Raw genomic sequence first — 25,816 nt, forward strand, 5'->3', positions numbered from 1 at the left:
GGTTTCTTTGGGCTGGAAAAACCTGAGTATCAAAGCAGGACACTTTTCAAAAAATATTTTTTATTGATTTGAGAGAGAGAGAGAAACATGGATGTGAGAGAGAAACATTGATGGGTTGCCTCCTCTATGCACCCCAACTAGAGATTGAACCCGCAACGAAACGGCGATCACCACCCCGGCCAGGGCAGCACAGAATGACACTTTTGACTGCTGTGTGCCCTCCCTCCTACAAATGGGTTGGCAGTGCTTTAGAATACACTGTCTAAGACTTGCGAATAAATAAATCAGTCTGGAAGCAGATGAGCTATGACACTTTAACAGCCAGACGCTCGGCAGAGCTGAGACATGACAAGACCCAGAATGTCCACAGCTCCCAGAAGCCGCCCGAGTGTGCAGAGGGCAGCCTCTCCCGCCGCAGCCTCTGCGTGATTAACAGCCCCCTGGAGGCCGTTGCACCCCACTGACACTGGGACTGTGCTGATCTTTCTGGTCTGGGACTTCCTTCTCCTCCCCTTCTCCTCCCCTCCCTCGCTGGCCTGTCCACAGGGCCCTCTCCCACATGCCAGGGTCCTGCCAGGGGGTGGGACACACAGGGTGCCTTTGTTTCTGGGGCTCCTGAGCAGGCATCTGACAGCCTCGATGGCAGCAGAGATTGAAACTCTGGTATTCCACTTGGGAATTAGTTTGATTGCACACAGCGGTAGATTTCTGAACAAACCAAACTGGATCGGAGTCCTGTCTTCACCACTTAACCTACTGGCTGTGTAGCCGTGCACCAGAACAACGTCTTCTGAACTTGACTTTCCTCGTCTTGAAACGAGGATGATGAACCGTGACCTGCTTCCCTCTCAGAGAGGTCAGATCACATGGAACGGGGGAGGAAGGCGTGTGGATTTAGCAGGGTTCGGCGGGAGCCTCAGCTCTGCACTAGGCACGAGGGGATCACTGGTGGGCAGAGTGTTGTCAGAGCTCACCCTCCTGGGGCTTAGAATGGGGGGAGACAGAGTCCACGAATGCAGTCGGGTGAGCTGAGCTGAGTGGCGTGAAGGACAAGTTCCAGCGCCCCCTGGGCACCTGCTGAGTCTTGAGGACAGGAAAGGCTTCAGTGATGAGCTGCAGTCGGAGCCGAGACCTGAGGGAGGAGCCGGAGTTAACTAGGGGGAAATGAATGGAGGGGCTCGGGATTTCAGAAAGCCAGGCAGAAGGACCAGCAGTGACAGGAGGAGACATTATGGGCCCTTGGACACCTGAAAGCAGATGGTGGGGGCGCGAGAGAGGTGGGTGCATAATAAGGAAGGGAGGGCAAGATGAGGCTGCAGAGGGGGCAGAGACCAGCCATGCACAGCCTTATGGTTCCTGGTAAGGATTTTGGATCTTCTTCCAGGAGCCATGGGAAGCCATGGAGGGGTTTTAAGCAAGAGAGTGGAAGGGTGACGAGTGCAGTTTACTTCTAAGAGACCACCCGAACTGCTATGTGCAGACGAGGCTGAAGAGGGACAGCGTGGAAGCAGGGACAGCAGTCGGCTGTGACTGCAGCGGTCCAGACAGGGACAGTGGTGGCCTGGACCGGGGCCAAGTTCTTGCTGCGTCGCAGTTACATGCCAATGCGTGAGGGCCCCCCTCTGCCTCAGTCCGAGGGCTGCCATAATGAGGCGCTATAAACCATGTGGCTTAAGACAGCAAAAGTTGCTTCTCACACAGTTCTGGACACCAGAGGTCAGCACCAGGTGCTGGCGGGGCTGTGCTCTCTCCGAAGGCTCTCGGAGCAGCCTTCCTTGCCTCTTCCTACCTTTTGGTGTCACCAGCAATCCTTGGTGTTTCTGGGCTTGTAAACAAACACATCACTCCAGTCTCTGCCTCCGTCGGCACAAATTTCTCTCTTCTTTTAAGGACACCAGTCATCAGATTAGGGCCCACCCTAAACCAGTAGGGCCTCATCTAAACGTCATTACGTCTGCATAGGCCCTATTTCCAAATAGGGTCACATTCGCAGATCCTAGGGGTAGGACTTCAACATACCTTTTTGTGGGGGGGGGGCGGGGCAGGGTGGCCGGGGACCATTCAACTCACAGCAACTCCTTAGAATGTAATGACGTATGCCACAGCCTGCAAGGTAGGACCATCCTCAAGTCCTAGGTGCCCTCAGAGCAGACAGTAGGGAGAGGCTGCCTTTCAGTGCAGGCCCAGGGAAGCCTGTGTGTGTGTGTGTGTGTGTGTGTGTGTGTGTGTGTGTGTGTGTGTGTGTGTGTGTGTTCAGGTGGGATATACAAGAACTGGAGAAGTGCAGGGTCCTCACTTAGACCCCACCAGCTGAGAGATGTGGGGCAAGGCCTTCTTTTCCCCAGGCCTCAGTTTCCTCCCTGGTAACACCGGAATTGATGGAACCTGCCCCGCCCTCCTTGTAGGGAGTCCCCTGAGATGGTCAGCAAGTACTCCTAAGACACTTGTGTCCGGCGTTGAGGTAACTCACCCGGAGTGCTCTGAGGAAAAGGACAAGTGCTAGTCCCATGGGTGTCATGTGCTCCCATGTTACCCCCTGCTCTCCTCTCCCAGCGCAGCCCCAGTATCACCCAATAGGTGGGGGCGGGGGTGGGGGTGAAACAGGAGTGACCAGCAGTTGACAGTTTTCAAAGCTGAGTGATGGGTCAATATGGGGTTTATTATTCTATCCTACTTTTCAAAAATGTGTTTGAAAGGATTCTTAATTTTTTAAGAAATTTAGCAAAGTGCCCAGCTCTGGTGGCTCGGTGGTTGAGCGTGGACCTATGAACCAAGAGATCATGGTTTGATTCCTGGTCAGGACACATGTCTGGGTTGCAGGCTCAATCCCCAGTGTGGGGCCTGCAGAAGGCAGCCAATCAATGACTCTCTCACTATTAATGTTTCTATCTCTCTCTCCCTTCCTCCCTGAAGTCAATAAAAAATATATTATTTTTTTAAAAGTTTAGCAAAGAAGATTTTAGACTCTGGAGCCAGACTGACTAGGTTTAAATCCAAGACCTGCCACTTACTGTGTGGATCTAGGGAAAGTACTCGTTTCCTCCTCATAGGGACACTAATCGTGACCTGCCTTATGGAGTGTTTGTGAAGACGAGATGAGTAATTCGTGAGAAGTCCTCGGGTTAGTGCCTGGTATGGGTGAGCCTGAACCTGAGATCACCATTATTTATAGAAACTGGCACCAGAGAACAATGTGTTGATGTAGGGAAGTCATGAGACCACAGAGTCAACCTGGTAGGTCCTCCAGTCATACCTGCTCCCTGGAATGTGTCTTCGTGTGGGTTTCCTAAGGCAGAGCCCAAGTCGGAATTTGAGGACAAAGTAGTTATTTGGGGAGGAGATTTGGGAGAACACTAGTGAGAGTGTGGACTTGAGAACAGGAAGGGGAGGCAGCCAGTAGGTGCCTGTGACAGAAGGGCACCACAGCAGCAACTCCACATGATCCCACTGGGAGCCCTGGGAGTCAGCCCCGTGCATTTGTCCGGGGTCAGCCCACCAGAGGCAGCAAGGGTGCTGGGGTGATTACCCACCAACACCACAATCCTTGGTTGAGGTTCGCCATGTGGGTGCAGAGAGCCCCAGGCAGAGGCAGGTGCTGGCGGGTGAAGTCAGGCAGGCAGTGAACAGACACCTGTGAGCTCTCTGATGTGTGCTCTTCCAACACCTACTGAGAGCCTGACAATGATGGGGCTCACCTTCAGAATCCGCCTCCTCCTTGTTGGGTGGCTCTGGCTCGTCATTAAATTCGAGGGGTAATAAAAGCAATTCTGTATTGTTTTCACAATCAGAGCAGCCCTTGGAATAGGAATGATGCATATTTGACATTAGGGCAGCTGCCTCCCTGCTGCTTCAGGGCAGACATCTGTTCTCAGCCCTGACACTTTCACCCCGAGCCAGGATATCGCCGCAGAATCTTTCTTAACAGCTGTAGGTCTCCATTATAAACCCATGAGCATGGCACGTTGGAGAAGGCTCTTTTATCCCTGCCCTAGTGTTTATGAAGATGGGCGGGGGGGGGGGCATCCCAGGGTTAACAGCACTGTGTCACAGACTCACTATATGATTCTGAGGACGTTGACCTTCTCTGGCCTCCCCGGGCCCCACTGGGTAGGATGAAAGGACTGGCTGAAGAACGGCTGAGGGAGAATTGGGTGCAGTAGGAAGCGCCTGCTCATTTGCAGGCAGGCAGGGTTGGGTTTTACACCTTGGCTTCATCTTTTATAAACTGTTCCTTGGGCAGGTTACATGGCCCATGCCAAGCCTCATGGCATCTTCTTTTCTGAAATGGGGCCATAGCACCCTATTTGATGTATGTGAAGCAGGGAGCCCCGTGTGCGAGCGTGATCATTGTCAGAAGCACAACCATCATCTTCTTCACCTAATGTCCCTTTCGGCTCTAAAATTCTATGACTCTATGGAATGTCCTCGTCCAAGTGGCAAAAGCAGGCAACAATCCTGATTTTGTGTAAGTGCACTTTCTAATAAGGACAGGAGGACCATAATTGCCCCTAAATAATGGCTCTGACGTTACCACAAGCTGTCAAAAGCCCTTAATTGCTCGGTCTGTAATGATGCAGCCATCTGCGTTCGGGGTGATTTCAGCCATGGGGCCTGCCCGAGCAGGGCCCTCAGTGATTAGAGCTGGGCTGGTGATATTTCTAATTCTGAGGGGAGTAGTGGTGTGCAGTATGGGAGATTACCTCTTCCTCTAGTTAATGACTTACCAGTTGAACCTAGCCAAGAAGAAGCACTTGTCACAGTGACTATGGCTTTTTTTTTTTTTAAAGACAGTTTTCCTGCCCCAACAGCATCCTATCTGGAGAGTGATCATGCCTTTTGCTATCTTGTCTCAATGCCCAAGCAAGTCTCTTTTGGAAAGATTTAGTCCCTCAATTAAGGAAAATTGATTTCTGTTTTCTACAGAGTCACTGTTCCAAGGATAAGTGGGAAAGGGCGGGAGAAGCCATATTAATCTTTGCAGGCGAGTAAGAAGGCATCTGGGTGTCTCAGTTTTCCAGCCTCCGCTGTATGTGTAGATCATCTTCTCTCTGTTTATCTTTTTTAAAAAAAAATGTTTATATTGATTTCAGGGAGAGGGAGAGAGAGGTTGGAACATCAATGATGAGAGAGAATCGTCTATCTGCTGCCTCCTGCATGCCCCCTACTGGGGATCAAGCTCGAAACCCAAGCATGTGCCTTGACTGGGAATTGAACCGTAATCTCCTGGTTCATAGGTTGACGCTCAATCACTGAGCCATGCCAGCCAGGCAAAGCGAGTTGCTTTAAAAAGTCTAAGTACGTTGTAGTAGGGTAAGTAGAAGAGGCACAAATCATGCAGCAGTAGATGACTGTCGGCGTTGGGAAAACACGACTGGAAGGGGAGAGCATAAGCTTCTACAGGGAGCCCAGCAACTTACTGGCTGTATGACCTCAGGCTGGTTTCTTCTCTTCTCTGAGCATGAATTTTCTCATCTGTCAGATGCAGAGTATGATTTTATGAACCAAGGGAGATAAAATATGTGCAGCTGCTCTGCAAATCATAACCTTCCTTACGAGTGAAAGTGATTCATTTCTTTCCTGGGTTAGAAAAATAAAAGGTTCAGTAGGTTTTGGACACGCAGCCAGGGGATCCTGGCGTGAAACAGAGCTTCGCTGCTAACTGTGCCAGGGGTGGGCCCTTCCCTTCTCGGGACCTCAGCTCTCTGTCTACGAAATGAAGAGACAGAAGTACCCCAGTGGGTTCCAGGCTGGCTGTGCATTGCAATCCCGATTGTGGTCAAGTAAAGCCAAAGATGCTGGGTGCTACCCTCGGTCTGTCATATCACCGTGGCCTGGGTGATGCCCTGCAGCCTTACTTACAGCCCGCTCACAGGGTGGTTTGGACACCCCCCCCCCCTGATTGGGGGGCAGGGAGGGGCCTTCCAGTCTGAAGCCTGATGGAGGGAAGTCAGAGCAGGATTTGGGCTTTGGTGAGAGAAGGTGGTCACCCCAGGGGCTGGCAAGAGCTCTGTGAGGCCTGGGCTCAGGGCCATTGAAGACCTTCTGGTCCAAACTCTGATTTCAGAGATGGCCCAGAGGAAATAAGTGATGGGCTCACTGTGCCAAACCGGGGAGCACAGTCCAATTCTCCGGGTCCCCAGTCAGGGACACTTCCACTACACTCCAGCTTCCCCAACCAAGAGGATGTGTGTTTTGACCAATATATTTTGTACTTGAGCTCAAAGTTACAAACAGTGAAAAAAATGTACAGATAGTATGAGTATACAGTTCCATGAGGTTTAACAAATGTATACACCTGGGAAAGCAGCACCCCAATCAAGATATAGAAATTGCTTCATCCCAGAAAGGTCCCTGTGCTCCCATTTTTTTAAAAAAAAATTCTCACCAAAGGATATTTTTATTGATATTAGAGAGAAAGGGGAGAAAGAGAGGAAAAAACCATTGATGTGAGAGAGAAACATCAATCAGTTGCCTTCCGGGGATTGAACCAGCATCCATTTGGTATATGGGGCAATGCTCTAACCAACTGAGCCACCCAGCCAGGGCTGTCCCAAAGCTTTTTTATCCACTTATCTACTGATGGGCACTTGGGCTGCTTCACTAGCTTGGCTATTGTAAATAACGCTGCACTAAGCATAGGGGTGCATATATTCCTTTGGATTAGTGTTTCAGGTTTCTTAGGATATATTCCCAGAAGTGGAATTGCTAGGTCATAAGACAGTACCATTTTTTAGTTTTTGTGGAAACTCCATACTGCTATTCACAGTGGCTGCACCAGTCTGCATTTCCACCAACAGTGCACGAGGGTCCCTTTTTCTCCACATCCTCTCCAGCACTTGTTTGTTGATTTATTGATGATGGCCATTCTGATAGTGTGAGGTGATATTTCTTTGTGCTTTAATTTGCATCTCTCTGATGATTAGTGACATTGAGCATCTTTTCATATGTCTGACCATCTGTTTCTCCTTTTGGAAAGGTGTCTATTCAGGTCCTTTGCCCATTTTTTTAACTGGATTGTTTGTTTTTTGGTGTTGAGTTAAGTTCTGTTTGTTTGTTTGTTTTTGTGTGTGTGTGTGTGTTTTTTAAGGATCCGGGGTTTAATCGTGGTCCACGGGTTCCAGAAGCGAACAGAGAGAGAAGTAGAGGCAAAAGCCACGTCAGTACCTTAGCACGTTATGGACTGCACTCGGGGAGGGATCTGTCCCAGGAAAGTCTGTGCATCCCGCAGGAGAGAAAGAAGCAGCAGGGCTGCCTACCGGGCAGTCTCGGGGTCCCCAGGGGTGCGGCTCCTCGAGCTGTTGTCCGCCTTCCGTCCGCTTCCTGGGGTGCAGCTGGGTGCTGGGGCTCAGCGCGGCGCCAGGAGCCCGGTCCCTCCGTCCCCACTGGGGCTGGCGCCTCCTGGCTGGTTTAGGGGCCACAGGGCTGTGCTGCCCAGCGCCTGAGCCTCCCCTTGAGGGGACTGCGGGTCCCGGCCCGCGTTCCTGGCCCCTCTCAGCTCCGGGACCCTCCGCGTCCCAGGGGCGAGGCTCTGGGATCCAGAGGCGGGGTCGCAGGAGGGGCGGCTCAGCGCAGGGAAGTTGTCCATGGCCCAGGCCCAGGCCTGCGCGCGGTTCAGGCCGGGCGGCAGGGTGGGCTCCGGGCACACACACCGCCAACAGGACGGGTCTCCCAAGGCAGATGGATGCGCTTCCATGGCTGCAGCCTTCTGGGCAGCGGAGAGGGAGGTGGGTGCAGGGGAGGAGGACATCGAGTTGTATAAGTTCTTTATAAATTTTGGATATTAATCCCTTAACAGATGTACCATTGACGAATATGTTCTCCCATTTAGTGGGTTGTCTTTTCATTTTCTTGATGGTTTTCTTTGCTGTGCAACAACTTTTTAGTTTGATGTAGTCCCATTTGTATATTTTTTGTTTGTTTCCCTTGCCCAAGTTGATATATCAGAAAAAATATGGCTACAAGAAATGACCAAGTTTTTACTGCCTACGTTTTCTTCTAGAAATTTTATGGTTTCAAGTGTAACATTTAACTCTTTAATCCATTTTGAATTTATTCTTGGATATGGTGTAAGAAAGTGAGCTAGTTTTATTTTCTTGCACGCATCTGTCCAATTTTCCCAGTACCATTTATTGAATAGACTATCTTTACCCCATTGTATATTGTTGCCTCTTTTGTCAAATATTAATTGACCATAAAGGCACGGGTTTATTTCTGGGCTGAGAACTGGCTTTAAATACGGAGTCTTTCAATCTATAAATATTATTTATCTATTCATTTATTTGGGTCTTTATACATGAGACTACTACAAATGCTATTTTTGTTGTACTTTCCAATTGTGTTTTGCCAGTGTATAGAAATACAATTGATTTTTTTTAGAATTTAACAGCCTTATGGAGATATAATTTACATTCCATAAAAATCACCCATTTTAAGTCTGTAGTTCAATGTGTTTTTAAGTGAATTTATGCAGTTGTGAAACTCACACCGTAATTCATTTTTAGAATATTTCCATCACTTCATAAAGTTCTCTTGTGCCTGTTTGCAGTCAACCCCCACTCCCAACCCAGCTTCAGCCAACCACCAATTTCCTTTCTGTCTCTGTAGTTTTACCTTTCCAGAAATGTCACATAAGTAGAATCATATATCTAGTCTTATATGTCTGACTTCTTTAACCTCGCATAATATTTTTAAGGCTCGTCCATATTATTGCAATAGCTTGTTTCCTTCTTTATTGCTGAATAATATTCTATTGTGTGGCTCTTCTACATTTTGTTTTCCGGTCACCATTTTTTTAAAAAATATATGTATATTATTGATTTTTTTTACAGAGAGGAAGGGAAAGGGATAAAGAGTTAGAAGCATCGATGAGAGAGAAACATCGATCAGCTGCCTCCTACACACCCACCACTGGGGATGTGCCCGCAACCAAGGTACATGCCCTTGACCGGAATCGAACCTGGGACCCTTCAGTCTGCAGGCCGACGCTCTATCCACTGAGCCAAACCGGTTAGGGCTCTGGTCACCGTTTGATGGACATTTGGATGGTTTTCAATTTGGGGCTATTATGAATGTTGCTGCTATGAACATGAGTGTACAAGTTTTTGTGTGGACATGTGTTTTCATTTCTCTTGGGTGTATGCCTCAGAGTGGAATTGCTGGGTTATAACTGTGTTTAACTGTTTGAGGAACTGCCAGATTGTTTTCCTAAGTAGCTGCACCATTTTACATTCCAGTGTATGAAGATGCTTATTTCTCCACATCCTTGTTCACACTTGTTATTATCTGGCTTTCTGATTATATCAGTCCTGGGGCATGTAAAGTAATATGGTGTCACATACTACTGATGACTTTCATTTTCCCTGATGATTGATGATGATGATAAGCACATTTTCACATGTTTATTGACCATTTGTATATTTTCTTTAGAGATGTACCTAATTTTACATCCTTTATCCATATTTTTAATTGAGGTAAAATTCACATAAAATTAACCATGTTCAAGTATTCAATTAAGTGGCATTTAGTAGATTTGCAGTGTTGTGCAACCATCTCCTCTATCTAGTTTCAAAATATTTTTATCATCCCGAAAGGAGACCCCGTACCCATTAAGCAGCTGCTCCCCATTCCCCAGACCCCAGGCCCTGGCAATCACTAATCTGCTTTCTGTCTGTATGGATTACCTATTCTGGAATTTCATATAAATGGAATCATACAATATGTGGCCTTTTGTGTCTGGCTTCTTCTACTTGGTATAATGTTTTTAAGATTTCCCCATGGTGTAGCATGTATCAGTTCTTGATTCCTTTTTATGACTGAATAATAGTCTATTGTATGGATATATTCTGTATTTGTTGATAGCATTCATAAGGCATTGGAAACTTGGGCTATTTCCACCACCTGACTATTGTGAATAGTGTTGCTATAAACACTCATGTATAAATAATAAAAAGATTGTTTTAGCTATTCTGGGTCCCTTCATCCCTTGCATTTTCATAAATTTTAGGATCAGCTGTCAATTGTCAATTTCTGCAAAGAAATCAGCTGTGATTTTAATCACGTTGACCCTGTAGATCAATATGGGAGGTCTTATCAACATCTTAACAATATTAAGTCATCTAAGAACATGAACTGCCTGTCCATTTATTTCGGTCTTCAGTTCCTTTCAATAAGGTTTTGTCGTTTTCAAAGTATACAGTTTGCACTGGAAAGGTGCAGTGAGGCAGTGGCCGGAGAGCTGTGTCTCACTGTAAAGTGCAGTGCACAGGTAAGGGAGAGGTCACAAGAATAAGATTACTGAGCAGCTCTCCTTACCCACCGTCCATCTTTCCTCTTCTGTCTCCCTCCCAGAGCACCTGAAGAAGCCACTTGAAGACTATATGGCCCATTTCCCCAGCGTGAGGATTCTCCGAACCAAGAAACGGGAAGGGCTGATAAGGACCCGGATGCTGGGGGCCTCAGCGGCAATTGGGGATGTCATCACATTCTTGGACTCACACTGTGAAGCCAATGTCAATTGGCTCCCCCCCTTGCTCGGTAAGGGACTCCCCCAAGACAAGGTAGACGATGTGGAATGAGCCAGCCGCCACTGGCCCCAGACGCAAAGGTTCCCTTGCCTGCTGAGGTGCACCCAGCAGGATGCCAGGTGCACTCAGAAGTTCAGGAGTGCTCAAAGGGACCTGAGCAACCCATTCGGTCCTGTTCCTTCGTTTTCCAGAGAACGAAGCTGAGACTCAGAGGGAGGAGAAGTGACTTGCCCAAACTCATACAGCACATTAGTTTCTAGTGACATGATTGCTCCCCCAGATTACTTCAAAGTTTCTTAGAAAGCAAGCCAAGACTGTCTACCATGAAGAACCAAACTGAGAGCAGTTACTATTGACGGCACGGCTCCTATGAGCCAGCAAGGTTGCAAGCATGGTCTCTAACGCTCACAAAACTATGCCAGGTCAGACGTATCCCTTTTTTATAGTAGAAGAAACTGAAGTTCAGAGATATTGAATGATTCACTTATTCCCTTGGGCCATAAGTGTCGAAGTTACCATCTGTCTGGCTCCAAAGTCTGTCTTTCATGATTCCACATTGCCTCCCTAAATTCAGTCCTCTTTGGAGAGTTTATGACAACTACGAGGGAAGGACTATAGACGCAGGGCAGCGTGATGCAGGAGTTGTCTACCAATGCTTGGAGGACAGAAGGGAGACACGAGGATTGGATGCCAGTGTCTCCTTGCTGGTTGGAGAACCAGGCCTGCGTCCCCAGTTCTCCGCTTTGATAAAGGCAGTGCGCCAGTGCGGACAGTTGGACATTGAAGAGGAAATGTCCCACTGGGACTGGGAGTCAGGAGAGGGATAGTGATGGAGGCAGATTCGGGGAGAGCTACCAATCCAGAGAGCAAGCAAACCCCTCAGAAGTGGAGGGATATGCTCTCCGTAACAGAAAGCTTAGGGAGCAAAGAGGACTGGAGTTTAGGGCGAACGTGAGTGCGCCTCAGAATCACCTAGAAGACTTGTTAAAACGGAGTGCCGGGCCCCACCCCAAGGTTCCAATTCGGGGGGTCCAGGGTGGGGCCTGAGAAGCTGTATTTCTAACCAGCGCCCAGGTGGTGCCAGGGCTGCTGTCCAGGGACCACGCTTTGCGGAGCACTGGTTAGGCCACCGTTCAAAGGAGAGGACAGAACCCAAAACCCACACAGCTGAGTGGGATAACCAGCGTGCTGGGTCCCAACACAGACCAGCATGGACCTTCGTGTTAGATTATGCACTTGTGTGTGGTTAGGAAAAGGATATAACCCAGATTCTCTGGTAAACAGTTGATTTCATTAAACCAAGAGGTCTGCCTCTGCCTCTCATGACTGAAAGAGAACAAAAAACAAAAAAGCCTCACCATAAGTCGCCTAATTGATAGTCCTGAAGGGACAACCAATTTGTTGGGTCATTCGGTGACTCATGAAGAGAATGGAGTGGTGGGGCAGGAAGCTGAACTGGTCGTCTAAATAGCCCTTAACTCTGTTTCTATGGAAATACATGAAGGTAATTTTCATAATCTGCCGACATACACGGAAGAAGCATCCCCCCTCTTTTTTTTTTTTTCCTTTTTGCAATAGAAATGTGAACCACTGGTGTAGATTTAAAAGTCTGCCCCGCTAATATGATCAGCAGACAGAGCCCATTATGGCTTTTGTCTCTGAAACCATTTACACCTCTGAGCACAGCTCAGTCTGCCTTCTTTGGAGAGCAAGCATTTCTGAGTGAGAAGGAATCAGCACCCCAAAGGAAAACTGCTGTTGATCATCATTTCCTCCATCATTATCATCATCATCATCATCATCATCACCATCATCATCTCATGGCTCTGCTAGTCTCGTAGCTTTCTAGGCCACATCCCCATTTGAGTTTGATGATTCCGTGGTAGAACAAGCAGGCCAGGCATTATTATCAGCATCTTGCAAATGAGAAATCTGAGGGGCAGAGAGAACGAGGGAGATGCTCAGCCTTCCAGCGCCTGCTTCTGAGCTTCCGTCAGCAACCCTGGTCACAGACGGCGTCGGGAGTGCTGATCACGGGCTAGGCGCCTTGGCCTCATTGTCTCTCAGTCTTCAGAGACCCCACGAGATAGGCGCTGTCTTCCTCCATTTTGTCGGCAAGGAAACCGAGACTCAGAGGCATCGGATGATCTTTCCCAAGGTTATACCACTAGTAGGTGACAAAACCAGGATTCGAACCTGGGCATTCTGTCCCCAAGTGAGCCCAGCACTGAACGCTGCTGCGCTGATGCAGCCCCTTGACCTCTTACCTCTCACAGTCAGCCAGTACCCAGCAGAGCCTCCCCTGAAGTGAGATCCCCTGAAAGGCCATGAATAGTGAGGAAGGGAGGCCTTCTCTAGCTCCTTCCCTGGAGAAGGGTGTTCTGCTTCATTAAGAATCCCCAGGGAGGGGGTAGGGGAGGCCAGGGGATTGTCAAGGGCGGGGGGGGGGGGGGGGGACATATGTAATACTCTTTGTAATACTTCAAGCAATAAAAAAAAAGAATCCCCAGGGAGCCTGTCACAAGGTTGCTCCATCTCCGTCCTCAGAGATTCTGCTTCAGTAAGTGGGGGAGGGGTAAACACACCCCAGGTGGCAGATGCCCACCTACTCTCACCCCACCACGCTCCCCATTCCAAGTCTTGAATTTGACTCCTGGCCCAAAGCTGGGAGACACACACACACACACACACACACACACACACACACACCCCGCACAGCCCACTTGCCCCTCGCTGGGAGATATGTGCCCCAGCAGCTCACTGGCACACCCGGAGGAGAATGCTGGGTCTTGGAGATGTTAGTTATGTAGCTGGACCAGGTCCCCCGTCTTAGGCGTCAGGACTGGGATAGGAGCCCTGGTCCATCTTTTTTAAAGCTTGCGCCCTCCCTTCTCCAGGATTCTCAAGCTCAAGTGTTCAGATAATTCACCCAGGGAACACATTAAAAATTCAAATAAGCTGCAGAACAGGGTCATGCACTTAGCTGCTCCCCGATCCTGCCTCCCTAATGGGCATCTCTCGGCTTCTTCAGACCGCATCGCTCGGAACCGCAAGACCATCGTGTGCCCGATGATTGACGTGATTGACCACGATGACTTCCGGTATGAGACCCAGGCGGGGGATGCCATGCGGGGCGCCTTTGACTGGGAGATGTACTACAAGCGAATCCCAATCCCTCCGGAACTGCAGAAGGCTGACCCCAGTGACCCATTTGAGTAAGTAGGAGTCACCAGGTTGGTCCCAGTAGCTGAGCTGACCCGGTGACCCCCTCCCCAACACACACAACTCAGGATCGCCAGCTTCCCCAAAAGTCCAATGCAGAGGGGCCAGGGCAGATGTCCCCAACCAGAAGCACAGTCCATCCCAGCGTGTCAGAGCCTCAGCTCATGGACCACCAAGCTGGTCACCTCGTCCTTGCCCGCCTCTTTGCAGTTTGCTGCCATTGCCAACGGGGGCTGAGCAGAGTTGCTCATGCTCCCTCCCTCAAGCCACCGGTTGTAATTATCATCGTCATCACCACTTATTGAACACTTTCTGAGTGCAAGGCACTGAGTGCTGAGCACATCACAACCTGATCGTCTTTAACCCTCTCAACTTTTATTTAAATTAGTATTCATGTTTTCCAATGTGGACATCAGGGTTACAATAAGTTACCTAGGTCATACAGCAATGAAGTGGCAAAGGCGCAGAGGTGGGCTTCCCTGAGGAAATGGAGGGGGCAGGGGCGATGGAGCTGCGTGAGCAGAGCCCCAGTGCCTCTTCAGCAGGTCAGACGTTTGTTCTTTTCCTGACCTGTGTCCTCAACATGGGCCAGCACTACTAGCAGAGTCGGAGTCAGAGAGGAGGCGACACCTGCCAAGATGACACATAGTAGAGGCTGAGTCAGAATGGGCTGCCCCAGGAAATGGAGTTTTCAAGGTAACCAGAACCCCCTGTATGGTTTGACCCTTTGCCATGAGCCAATTCATAAGCTCTAAGATTTGAAAGGTGCATAGGGTAGGGCTTGGCCCGTTAACCCTCCTCACTGTGGGATGAGGAAAGGGCACATTCAGGTCATGCAATTGGTTAGTAGCAGAGGCCCAGCCAGTTTCCTCTGAGGCCTCAGTCTCCCCATCTGGATATTAAAGGGTTGGCCCAACCCCAGAGCAGTAGCTCTCAACCCTGGGTGCCTATTGGCATCATGTGTAAGTCACCCTCACCCCACCCCCAACCAATTTCTCCAGAGTCTGGGAGTGAAATCTGGGCATCATTTTTGTTTGTTTGTTTGTTTGTTGTTTGTTAATTCTCACCCAAGGATATTTTTTCCATTGATTTTTAGAGAGAGTGGAAGGGAGGGAGGGAGAAAGAAAGAGAGAGAGAGAGAGAGAGAGAGAGGGAGAGAAACATTGGTGCAAGAGAGACATCAACTGGTTACCTCCTGCATGAGCCCCAACTGGAGCCAGGGATCAAACCTAGGTTTGTGCCCTTGACCAGGAATTGAACCTGTGACCCTTTGGTGCTCAGGCCAACACTCTAACCACTGAGCAACAGTCGCCAGGGCTGGACATCATTGTTTTTTGAAGATCCCAGGTGATACTGATGTGTGACCAAGGTTGAGAGCCCTTCCTGAGGGGCTCTCCCTCCATTGTGTCCTCTGATTCCTTCCAGAAGTCTCTCCTCTATATTGCACTTGGACAAAACCCAGGGGAGAGGCCGCAAGAGAAATCCTGGTCCTTTTCTGCACACCTCCCCATGGTGCCAGCAGACGGGCGATCTGTAGGCACAGCATGGTGTAATGATGTTTGAAAAACTCGGGCTTTGGTGGCACACCCCGGTGTGAATTGTGGCTCATCCACTTACTCCCTGCATGCCCTTGTGCAGAGTATATAGCATTTCTGAATTTCAAATTCCTCCATCTGAAAAGGGGCCTAGTGATAGGGCTTTGTGAGAGCTGGAGATAATGTCAGTCGAGTGCCTGGCAGACACTAGACACTCAGAATTGTTGTTATTGCAGAAAATAGGTCGGGCTAAAGGAGAGGCTCCCTCTGGAGTCACAGCCTCGAGCATCCAAACACCGTAAGGCCAATCGCCTACCTGTTGTGAGGCCTCCTCATGAGGCAGCTCCTTAGCCAGGCCCCTGGCTACCGGCCAGGCTGGTTTTTGAGTGCAGAGTCTTGAGTTTGATTTCTCATGAATACACCCCTCTGAGCAGCGTATTTAAGAATCCAGCCAGAAAACCCACACCCACAATCTTCAGAAGATAGGAGAGAGTTGATACCATCGCCACCTTATCTTCTTAAAGTCCGAGGTACTTTCAGAAATACACTAGCAAGGTGAGCTAGGAAGTGTCGCTGTAGGTCTGCTGTGTAAACGGGAAGCAGCCTCGTTGAGGTTAAAATCAGCACCGTCCAGCAGAAGTATCATGCAAGCCACATATGTACTTTCAAATCTCCTAGTAGCCACGTAAAAAAGGCAAAGAGAAGCAGGTAAAATTCGTTTTGGTAATATATTTTATCTAAGCTGGCATAGCTAAGATATTCCCATGTTAGCATGTAACCACCACTGTGAAATCACTAATGAGATCTTTGTGTGCTTTATGCTTGCAGCACATCTCAATCCAGACCAGCCACATGTCAGTGCCCCATCCCGGGCAGCACAGGGCCCAGTGGTTAAATCCTGCTTAGTGGCTGTGAAGCCTTGAGCAAGTTATGCTGTACCCTAGTTTCTACCTGCATAAAATAGGATCGTAATGATGAGGCCTACCTCCTGGGGTCTACGTGAGGAATGAGGTTGTTTCATTGCTAAATTAGTTCATTACAGCACCTGGGATATTCAAGCCCTTGGTCATAGTCAAGAGGACCCCTTTTATTTTTGTGTGTGTTTTCGTTGAGATTTTAGAGAGGGGAAGGGAGAGAGGGAGAGAGAGAGAAACATCTGCACTCCCAGAGGCCCCTGTGACCCCACCTGTCTTCAGGGTCCTCTGTCCTGAGGCGCTGCCCCGCCACACTGGCATCGCTGGGCCGTCCGACTGCTTTACCTCCAGATGCCTCCAGCACCTGCTTCCAGCCGGCACTCGGCGAGCGAACTGAGGAGCGTGGGCGAGTGGAGCTCACCTTAGCCCCGTGTGACTAAAAGATCAGAGACTGCGGCTTCTGTCACCTCTCAGCAGAGCAAGTGTCTGTGCTGAACGGACAGAGCCCTCACCGGAGCAGGTCCGAAACGCAGGTCCTGAGGCTCCTTCCCCATAGATGGTTTTGTAGGTCTGGGGGAGGCCCAGGAAGCTGTATGGTTTTCATCGCTAAGACAATTGACAGCCCAGCCAGACTCAGGAAGGCCTAGTGGGAGGACTGGGGGTAGAGAGAGAGAGATGATTCAGCTACAAGGTTCACGGGGAGAACACGCTGTGATTTCATTTCACAGGGATTCCCTGGTGTTAAACGTGTATAGGAACATTGGGTCCACTTGGTTAAAATGTAGCATTTATGAAGGGAAGTGTAGGCAAGGAAGACAAAGGCCTGGGCCCTCACCCGGAAGGGCCTGGGATTCCCTGCGGAACACATGGGCTGTGTTCATGGAGCAGCGGGACCACCATTGCAGGGGAACAGCGGTGTCCGCGTGCTCTCCGGTCCACGTCTTCACACCACGCTCTGCTTCCCTGACAGGTCTCCCGTGATGGCCGGTGGACTGTTCGCCGTGGACCGGAAGTGGTTCTGGGAGCTGGGCGGGTACGACCCAGGCCTGGAGATCTGGGGAGGGGAGCAGTATGAGATCTCATTCAAGGTGAGCCAGCTCCTGGGAGCCCCCTTCTCCTGGCACAGCCCCTTGGCCGCTGTGCTGGCAGGTCGCCCGCCTCCTATCTGTGTGAGCCTGGAAAGAGAAGGCTGCAGGGCTCCTAAGGCGAAGGAGTCACAGTCTCCCTTTCTTTGTGGGACTCATGTGGGTCTCAGGTGAAGATCAGGTCTCACTGAGGGGAAGATTAGCCGTGTGGTCAGCCAGGACTTGCTTCTCACATCCCCAGAACCCCTGGTAAGGTGTCTCCCCAGCTCAGAAGGGATGGCCAGCGGCACTATAGCCAGGCCAGAAATGGGCACATCTGTGTTCAGAGTTCTCACCAGAATGTAAACTTCACTGGGGTAGGGATCTTGGTGTGTTCCACTTACCGCTGTATCCCAAGTACTGGACGCGTGTCTGACACAGAGAAGACACTTCATACATGTGTTGGTTGAATACTCAGAGCAGGCCTGTCATTGGCCAGAGCCACCTCCTTGGGCAAGGAGTACCCCTTCAGAAACTCACATTGTGGAGAACAGTGAATGGAGAAAGATTTGCCCAAAGGACTTCCTAAACCCAAAATGATTCCATTCTGTGTGTTTTTTAAAGGCCCGTCTAATGATGCTCATCGGGCAATTACAGCACTACAAATGGCATTTGCTCCACACAGTGTATTTACAGAGGCCTCGGTAATGAAGCCATTTTGGAAGTCTGTCACGGGGAGGCGGGAGGAGGCTGGCTCCTGCTTCCATTTGATCCAATTATGTCCTTCACCTCGAGGGAAAGAAGACGGTGTAATGAGGAGGCTCCCTTCCCCTCTCCTGGCTTTGCGAGCGTGAGTTTCCGGATCCGTAGCAGCCCATCTGCCAGTGCATTGTCCGAGGCCCCGTGGACAGCCCTCCATGGCGCCAAGCGGACAGGAGAGCTCGATCCTCTGCTGGCAACGCCTCCCTGGAATGCCAGCTGCTCCATCCCCGGCCGAGCGGGCATTTACAAAGGGCCAGGTTCCCTCTGATTTATCTCTGCTGCGGCCCCGTTTCTTCTTGGTGGCGGAGAAGAGAGACGGGTATGAAAGGCTGAGTGTATTTTCAGAAATTAAGACAAGTTGATACGTGCCAACAGCACGGATGGATTAATAATTTGACTCCAATTCCAGACTAGACCATCTATCCTGACGGGAAAACCTCAGAAAAGATTCCTAAAGGCTCTGAGATTTCTAGAAGAGTCATTGACCCTTTTCTTGCCCTCTTTCCCATCCTCTCATTTCTCTTAGCCAACAGAGATTTATTTTTCCCCAAAAGGCACAGTCATGCTATCAGCACCTTGTCCTCCTACCCCATTGCATTAGTCTGGACTCTTGGTTACAGGTGACCAAAATCCTAGTTGAACTGATTTAAGCAAAAAGTCAGAATCAATTGGCCCACACACTGGAATTCCAGGTAGACCCTCCAGGCCCGGCTGGATCCAGGGACTAACTCGTCCCAGTCTCCATTCCCTCTCAGTCCCCTGGCTGAGGTTGGCTTCCTGCGCAGGCAGGCGTTCTCTCTGTGGGGAGTTCCTCTCTCCCATCTTCCTGTCCCCACGTTGTATCTCATTGGCTTGCTGGTCCCTTACCTCCCTGAGCAACGTTCGTATTGGTCAGCTACAGTCACATGTCCATCCTGGAACCAGGAAGATGGGCTGGCTCCCCAGAGGAAAGTCTGGCCACTGTATCCAGAAGGGGGAATAGATGTGGAGGAAGGGGTACCGTAGATGTCTACCTCCCCCAGCCCAACAGCACTGCTCACTGGCCACAGGCCCATCTTTGGAGGCACACACTGTTCACTCTTTCCTCAGTCTGGCCACTCCACACTCAGCCTTCTGGGATCAGCTCTATAGATGGCCTCCTCTCCGCCTCACCTAGCTCCCTGGGTTCAAATACCTCGAGGTGACATGACCCAAGGGTTGGCCTGTCTTCCCCACTGGACTCTGAGCTCCCTGGAGGCTAGGAGTGGGTCTTGTCCCATCTCTGTACCCCAGGGCCTCGCCATCATAGTGTTTTAAATAACTGTTACTGGCATTGATTCCTATCTGATTATACTGTTTTCACCCTGCCCTCCCCAGACTCACATCACCATCTCTGGGTAATGGTGGTGTGCTGGGAAAGGTGTCGGTGAGAAGGCAGGGCGCTGGCCTCTCGTCCCTGCTTGCCATCCACCTGGGACCTGGACCTATCGCTTGACCTCTCGGGCCCTCACGTCCCAGATGGTGCTGAGGTACTTTTCCTTCCTCCCCCACGAGGTAGGATTAAACAAGATGCTCTCGCACAGGCGCGAGGGTAGTTTGGGCTGGACGTGGTGGTGGCAGGGAGCAGAGAGGGGGCCGCACAGTGTCCCCAGGAGGCCGGGTTAGGGTAGCCTCAACTCTGAGACCCAGAGAGAGAAGGATCCACACGACAATGTGGCTGAGCAGGCGTAAGGAAGACGTGGGCTTTGGGGTGATGCAAGTGGGTATTTCTCTTATTAAGAGCAGTTTAGCAAAATCTGTTAACATTTCACAGCGAGTACGTTCTTTGACCCAAAATTCCATGCCCAGGAGTTTACCTGAGAGACAGTGCATAGATGAGCAAAGATTTAGGTAGAAGCTATTTATTGAAGCGTTACTTACAATAGGGGAAGATTGAAAATGACCCAAACGTGCGTCTTCGGGGGATAATAAGGTAGCGCATATCCCAACAGTGGAATACTCTACAGATGGTGACTTACGGTGGTTCCGCTGTTACTTTAAGGTGGTACGCAAGCAGCAAGCATTCGGGAGAAACCTTACTGAGATTTTGAAATGTGATCTTCTCTTGGGCTGGTGTACAATACTCTCCATGGTGCTGGGCAGCGGCAGCCACAGCTCCCGTCAGCCACGCACATGGTCACCAGGGTGCACAACCGAATCTCCACAGTGGATCCACTGTGTTAGGTGGTCTTGCCCACCTATAGGCTAAAGAAGGAAAACATATGTAGGTTTTCCGCTTTCTGGGCCCATCTCCTCTCCATGTATATCCCAACACTTGGGCCATTTGCAAGTTCAGGGCTAGGATTTCCCACGAGAAGGGAGTCCAGGGAGAGCGGAGCCCTGAGTGCGTCTCCACAGGGCGGCTCTGGGGGCAGAGATGTGCACCAGCCCTGGGAGGGACGGAGCGGGGAGGTGGTCTGAGGGTGCCGTGGGCAGACTGGAAGAGCAAGGTGGTGGTGGAAAGGCCCGGGAGGGCCAAAGGAGAGCCATGTTCCACCTAAGAGGGAACCCATCACATCCGAGTAGCTTAGAGGCCTCAGATGAGTGCTGTTTGAATTATTTGACACCAATATCCTACCAAAAGCCAAACTGATCCCAGACTGGGCGGATTTAAACAACAGAAAAACTCAGGTTTCTTTTTCATAAAACTTACTGCATCCTCAAGAGGACGAAGTGAAAATCAAGTGTGTGAAAGCAGGTAGATGCACCCAGAACCTGGTCAAGGGTGGCATGGAGACTGGTGCCCTAAGTGGTTAGGGGACGAGGCCAGGGTCCCTTAGCTAGACAGGGGCAGAGCCAGAGCTGAGTGAGTGACCGAGGACCTTGATTGCCAGCCAAGGGTGACCCCTGTGTTCCGCAGGCACTGCGAGTGCTGATAGGGTCTCTGCGGAAGACCATGAGGGTCAGGATCCGGCTTTAGAAAGATTAAACCTCTCCCTGGAGGCCTCCGATCTGCCTGGTTCTGAGGACCCATCCCCGATTCCACCCGGGACTCTGCCATGCGTGAGCTCAGGAACCGTGGGGAAGGCACTGCCCCCGGCTGGGCCTCGGTTTCCTCACGTGTCACGGTGTGATGGTCACTCCCCCCCTGGGTGGTTATGCGTGTGCTGTCTTTCCAAATACAAGTCAAAACCTAAAGGATCCTGGAGCTTTACTGAATTTGTTTATTAAATATTTAATTTATTAATTTAGATACATATATGCTTAAAGCCATATTATATAAAATAATGCATTAATTTAGAAGTAAATTCAAATGGTTTTTACTAGTAAATATAGTAAAATTGTCTTCCCTACACTTTTTACCAACAATATCCAGTAACCATTATAAACAGTCCAAACTAGCATGAGTGAGGTCCCAAAACAGCATCTTGACGTTCAAAACAAACTGATATATTGACAATCATAGGAACTCTGGAAGACATGGGTCTAACGCCCTCCTTTTCTGAGGGGAGCTGCGGGCATACGTGCAGTGCCAGTCACTGGCTCCCAGTTCTCTGTGCTTCAGAGTTACCTCCTTTCAGCCTCATCGCAACCTGGGAGGTGGGCACAGTAATTCATCCTGTTTTGGAAATGAGGAAACCAAGGCTTTCAGACCCACAGAACTTGCCCGGATTGTGAGTCTGGGGAGGAGCTTGGACTCGACCTCACTGAGTTCTGTCTAACTCTGGAGCCCAAGCTCCTGACGCTGCCCTCTGTTCCTCCCACGCACACAGATCATGCAGAGTAATCGGTGGCCATTATTTCCTTCTGTTTCCCCAAAGGGCAGCTGGATAGGATTTGAACTCCATAGGGGTCCGCGGCCAAGATGCCAACAGCAGAAGATGGGGCTGGCTGCCGCCTTCCCCCCAGTCCCATCCCTGGTTGGCTTCCAGGCAGCCGTTCCTTGACAGAGAGAGGTTTCTCCCCAGCCCCTGCCCAGCCCGACCAGCCCTTCCTTCCACCGCCCTCTCTCCAGGCCCCATTGTGTCTTCCTGATGCACATCGCCACTCGTCTCTCCTCCTCCGTTTAGGAGATAAGAGCAAGCAATTGTCTTTTATAGACACTGTAATGAAGCCTGTCATCACACAAAAGAAGTTTGCTAACAAAATAAATCAAAGCAGCAATGGCAATGAATGGGGAGCAAGCTTCTACAGTGAGATTTGTACTCGTCTTGTGGCATGATGCTTCCAGTGAGAAGGCTGTTCCCCGGCACCCAGCTGACGGGCTCCGTGGAAACCTTCTGGGGAAGCAAGGCTCCCAGAGCAGGCAGGGATGGGGTGGGGGCTGGGACAGGGCAGGGAGGGAGGGAGGCAAGAAAGCTGACAGCAGAGAGGGGCTGCACAAATGTCATCTCAGTGGCCTGTAAATGCAAATATGATGGGGTCCAGTCAAACATGCTGGCTGTGGCCGGCACTGCGACTCCCCCTTCTCTGCCACCAGCTGGACTCCTGTGCCCGTGTGTTACCAGGGGCAGGGGGGACACACTTGCGAGCCTGGCCCCCATGGTGCCCCGTGATTGTGCCCCCACCCCCACCCCATCATTCTCCTGGTCAGTTGCAGGTTCTGCCACCAACTCAGAAAAACTACTTATTCTCTCTGAGCCTCAGTTTCTCCATTTAGAAATTGGACCATAGGACAAAAGATGTGATGGCGTTGGGCCAAAGGGCAAACTCCAGCTGAGGACAGGGCGGCTCCCAGGTGACTGCCTGGCGTGAGGTCACGAGCTGGCATTGGGACCGCAGAGTGGTGTGTGCCGTGGTGTTTGTGCGTCTTGAGTGGCTGCTGCCCCAGCTGTGAGGGAAGTGGGGCAGACCCCTAAGGTACACAGGTGGGTGGCCAGCCGTGACCAGCGCCCCAGCCCAGGGCGAGTCGTGACACTGTTCTTTGCCTCCAGCTCTTATCGTGTCTTTGGAAGGAGAGCCGCCTCCAGTCTTGGGGTCCCGCCTTATAACCAGTGAGCACCACGGTGCTGATGCTGTGTAAGAGGCGTTCCAGGTGGCAGAGCGAGGCCTGAAGGGTTGGGTGTGCCTCGCACGGCCCTTCTCAGGCTGCTCAGGTGCTCACAGGCCTCACAGGGGTAGCAGCATCTTTACTGAACAGGTGTGTCTGACTCTCTAAAGGCAGTTCCCACCCTGAGCAGCCTCAGTGGCTCGTGTCCAGGGCAGGGAAGCCGTGAAGTAAAGCCATCGTCCAAAGCCAGGACTCCTCTGGGCTCCGGACATTCCTCTCAGTAGATCAAGGTCACCCCAGTCCCTCAGGAACCTTCAGGCTGGTGGCCAGCACGGTCAGGGCCAAAGAAACCCGAGGTCACAGCAAAGGACAGGATTTGGAAATTGATCATCTCTGCATTAGGGAAGGTTCCTTGCCAGGCAGAGCGGAGACACAGCCTCGTTAGCTAATGCGAGTTTAATAATGGAGTTGAGAGAGCTGGACGCCAGCCTAGCCAACTGCCCAGGGGACGTTCAAAAATAGAACGAAGGAAGGTGTCCCCCACCTGCTCGGGCGCTCCACCTCCTGGAAGGCAGGGGCCGCCAGGCAGCGTCCTGGGCAATCTCCTCCGGACAAAAGCATCCCTTCGACATCCATCACTTTGTGTAAAAGAAGAGTTATTGTTATGGGATCCTGGCGCCTGATCAATATCTCCTGCTTTGCAAATAAACTTCTTGGCTTGGCCTTGACATTAATCTACCATCAGGAGCCCATTATCTCAAGACCAATGTTCTGTTCTATTGACTTGCTCGTGGTTTTTTTCTCCCCCAAGATCAGAATATAATTGCACTTCTCCAGGCAGCACGTCCACTAATTGCAGCCCCATACACACATAGCTCCTTGTGGAAAGCCCAGCACAGGGCACATCTAGGGTGGAAAGAGAGAGCGGCTGGCGGGGCGTCCAAGGGGACCCAGAACCCTCAGGTGCATGAGGTAGAAGGAAGAATGGCCCTTCTAGAATTAATCAAGACATTAGACAAACCCCCAGTATCCCACTGAGCAGTTCAAGCTGAAAATGGTTCTTTGACAGAATTGATGGTGTAGGCGTACCCACTCCTACTCCTCGTTCCACAAGTGAAGGCATATAGTGACAAGATTAATAATAATGTCCCCAATCCAGCTGCGTCCCCCCATCGCCACGGCCTCCAAACCATGACCGAAACCGAGAACCACAAACCAAAGCCTTGACGGCCTCATACCTGCAAGGGCCTCCCAGGCCCTCCCTCCCCAAGCCTGCACCCTTCCGGCCATTCTGTTTGTGAAATAGAAATTGGATTGTGTTGTCTCCCTCACTGACAACTTTCAGCGCAGACTCCCTATTCTGCCCTTTAGGACCCTTATGCTTGTCCCCACACTTGTCTTTGACCTCCCCTCCCATCACGTCTCCCTCTGCTCCAGGCCTCTGGCTTGCTTTGTTCAGTGATTATGCCAAACCTGGCCCTACCCCAGGGCCTTTGCTCTTCCCGCCACCTGTTCACTCACCCCTCAGATCTTTATGTTACTTTTACCTTCTCATCATTTAAGTCTTGCCTCAAATATTCCCTGCTAGATGAGGCTTTCCCTGACAGGTAGAGGTGACAGAGCAGCCCACACATCCATTCAGTGAGTCTATCCAGTGACCTCATTTTGGTTTCCTTACAGCACATATCACCACCTGAAACTGTCTCCCTGTGTTAGTGACCTACTGCCACGGGGAGAAAAGGACCCCCAAAACATAGCATCTTACAGTGGGTATTACTGAAAGTTTGTGTGGGGCAGGGATTTGGGAGTGGCTTAGCAGGACAGTGCTGCCTGGGGCTGTCTTGAAGTTGGAGTCAGAGCGTCAGCCAGGGCTGCCGTCATCTGCGGGCTTGACTGGGGCTGGAGGATCAGCTTCTAAGACCGCTCATTCAGTGACTGGCAAGTTAGCACTCTTAGCAGAAGGCCTCAACTCCTCAGCCCTGGGCCTCACCGTAGCGCTGCTTGAGTGCCCCAAACAAGTGTTCCCAGGGAGGAAGGTGGAAGCCTTATCATTTCTGCAGTGTCCTGTTGGTTACACAGCTCAGTCCTCATGTGGCCATTCTGGGAGAGAACTAACATGGGGTATAAATACCAGGAGGTGAGGGGGTCATTGGGAGGGCCGTCTTATAGACTGCACCCCCCCCCCCCCGAGAGCAGGAGTCCTGGCTGACTTATTCACCACTGTATGTGCCCAGCACAGTGTTTGGCACATAACAGATACTCCATAAATATTAGTCAAACGTATGAATGAACCATGTAACACTGCTGTGTCTGTGTGCCAGTCTGTGCTAAGCACTTTCCATGCAGGCCCACCCCATTTCATCCTTTGCAGATGAGGAACCTGAGCCTCAGAGGAGTTAGTACCTCGATGGAAGTCACAAAGCTGATAAGTGGCTGAGGCAGGATTTGAACCCAGGACTGTTGAGGAGGGTCTGGTTAAGCTGGGCCCCTCAGTGGGAGTGAGTCAGCATTGATTGTACTTAAACATTCTCAAATCGCAGCCAAACCCAGGAGCTCTGTGTGATGCCATGCATGGAGGGAGAACCATCAGGCCCCTCACTGCAGCGATCCCAGCTGCATGGCTTAGCCGGCCAGACTGCGGAGAGGTGAGGGCAGGGCACCTGCTGCCACGGCTCAGGGTGACCCAGCGAAGAGGCCGACATCCAGGAGCAGCCTCCAGACCCATGTGCCGCCCTGTCCCCTTGCGTCCCTGCCCCAGGCCTCACTAAGCAGTCTCCTCGTCCTCCCCACTGAGCCCCCGTGCCACACCTTGGGATTCCTCACAACAGCATCCAGCATCCACGTCCTT

At 50.7% G+C, this 25,816-nt stretch overlaps 1 protein-coding gene across 3 annotated transcripts in view; it reads left to right on the forward strand.

Moving 5' to 3' along the window:
* GALNT10 (polypeptide N-acetylgalactosaminyltransferase 10) overlaps positions 1–25,816 on the forward strand; it is a 171,314-nt gene that overhangs the window by 132,614 nt on the left and 12,884 nt on the right. For all 3 annotated transcript variants that reach the window (XM_059698999.1, XM_059698997.1, XM_059698998.1), the window contains exons 5-7: positions 10,348–10,533; positions 13,555–13,738; positions 17,165–17,282. In XM_059698999.1, the coding sequence (XP_059554982.1) occupies positions 10,348–10,533; positions 13,555–13,738; positions 17,165–17,282 (488 nt within the window). The remainder of the gene's footprint in view (positions 1–10,347; positions 10,534–13,554; positions 13,739–17,164; positions 17,283–25,816) is intronic.

This window comes from Myotis daubentonii, chromosome 5 (genome assembly GCF_963259705.1).
Source record: "Myotis daubentonii chromosome 5, mMyoDau2.1, whole genome shotgun sequence".
Classification (NCBI taxonomy): domain Eukaryota; kingdom Metazoa; phylum Chordata; class Mammalia; order Chiroptera; family Vespertilionidae; genus Myotis; species Myotis daubentonii.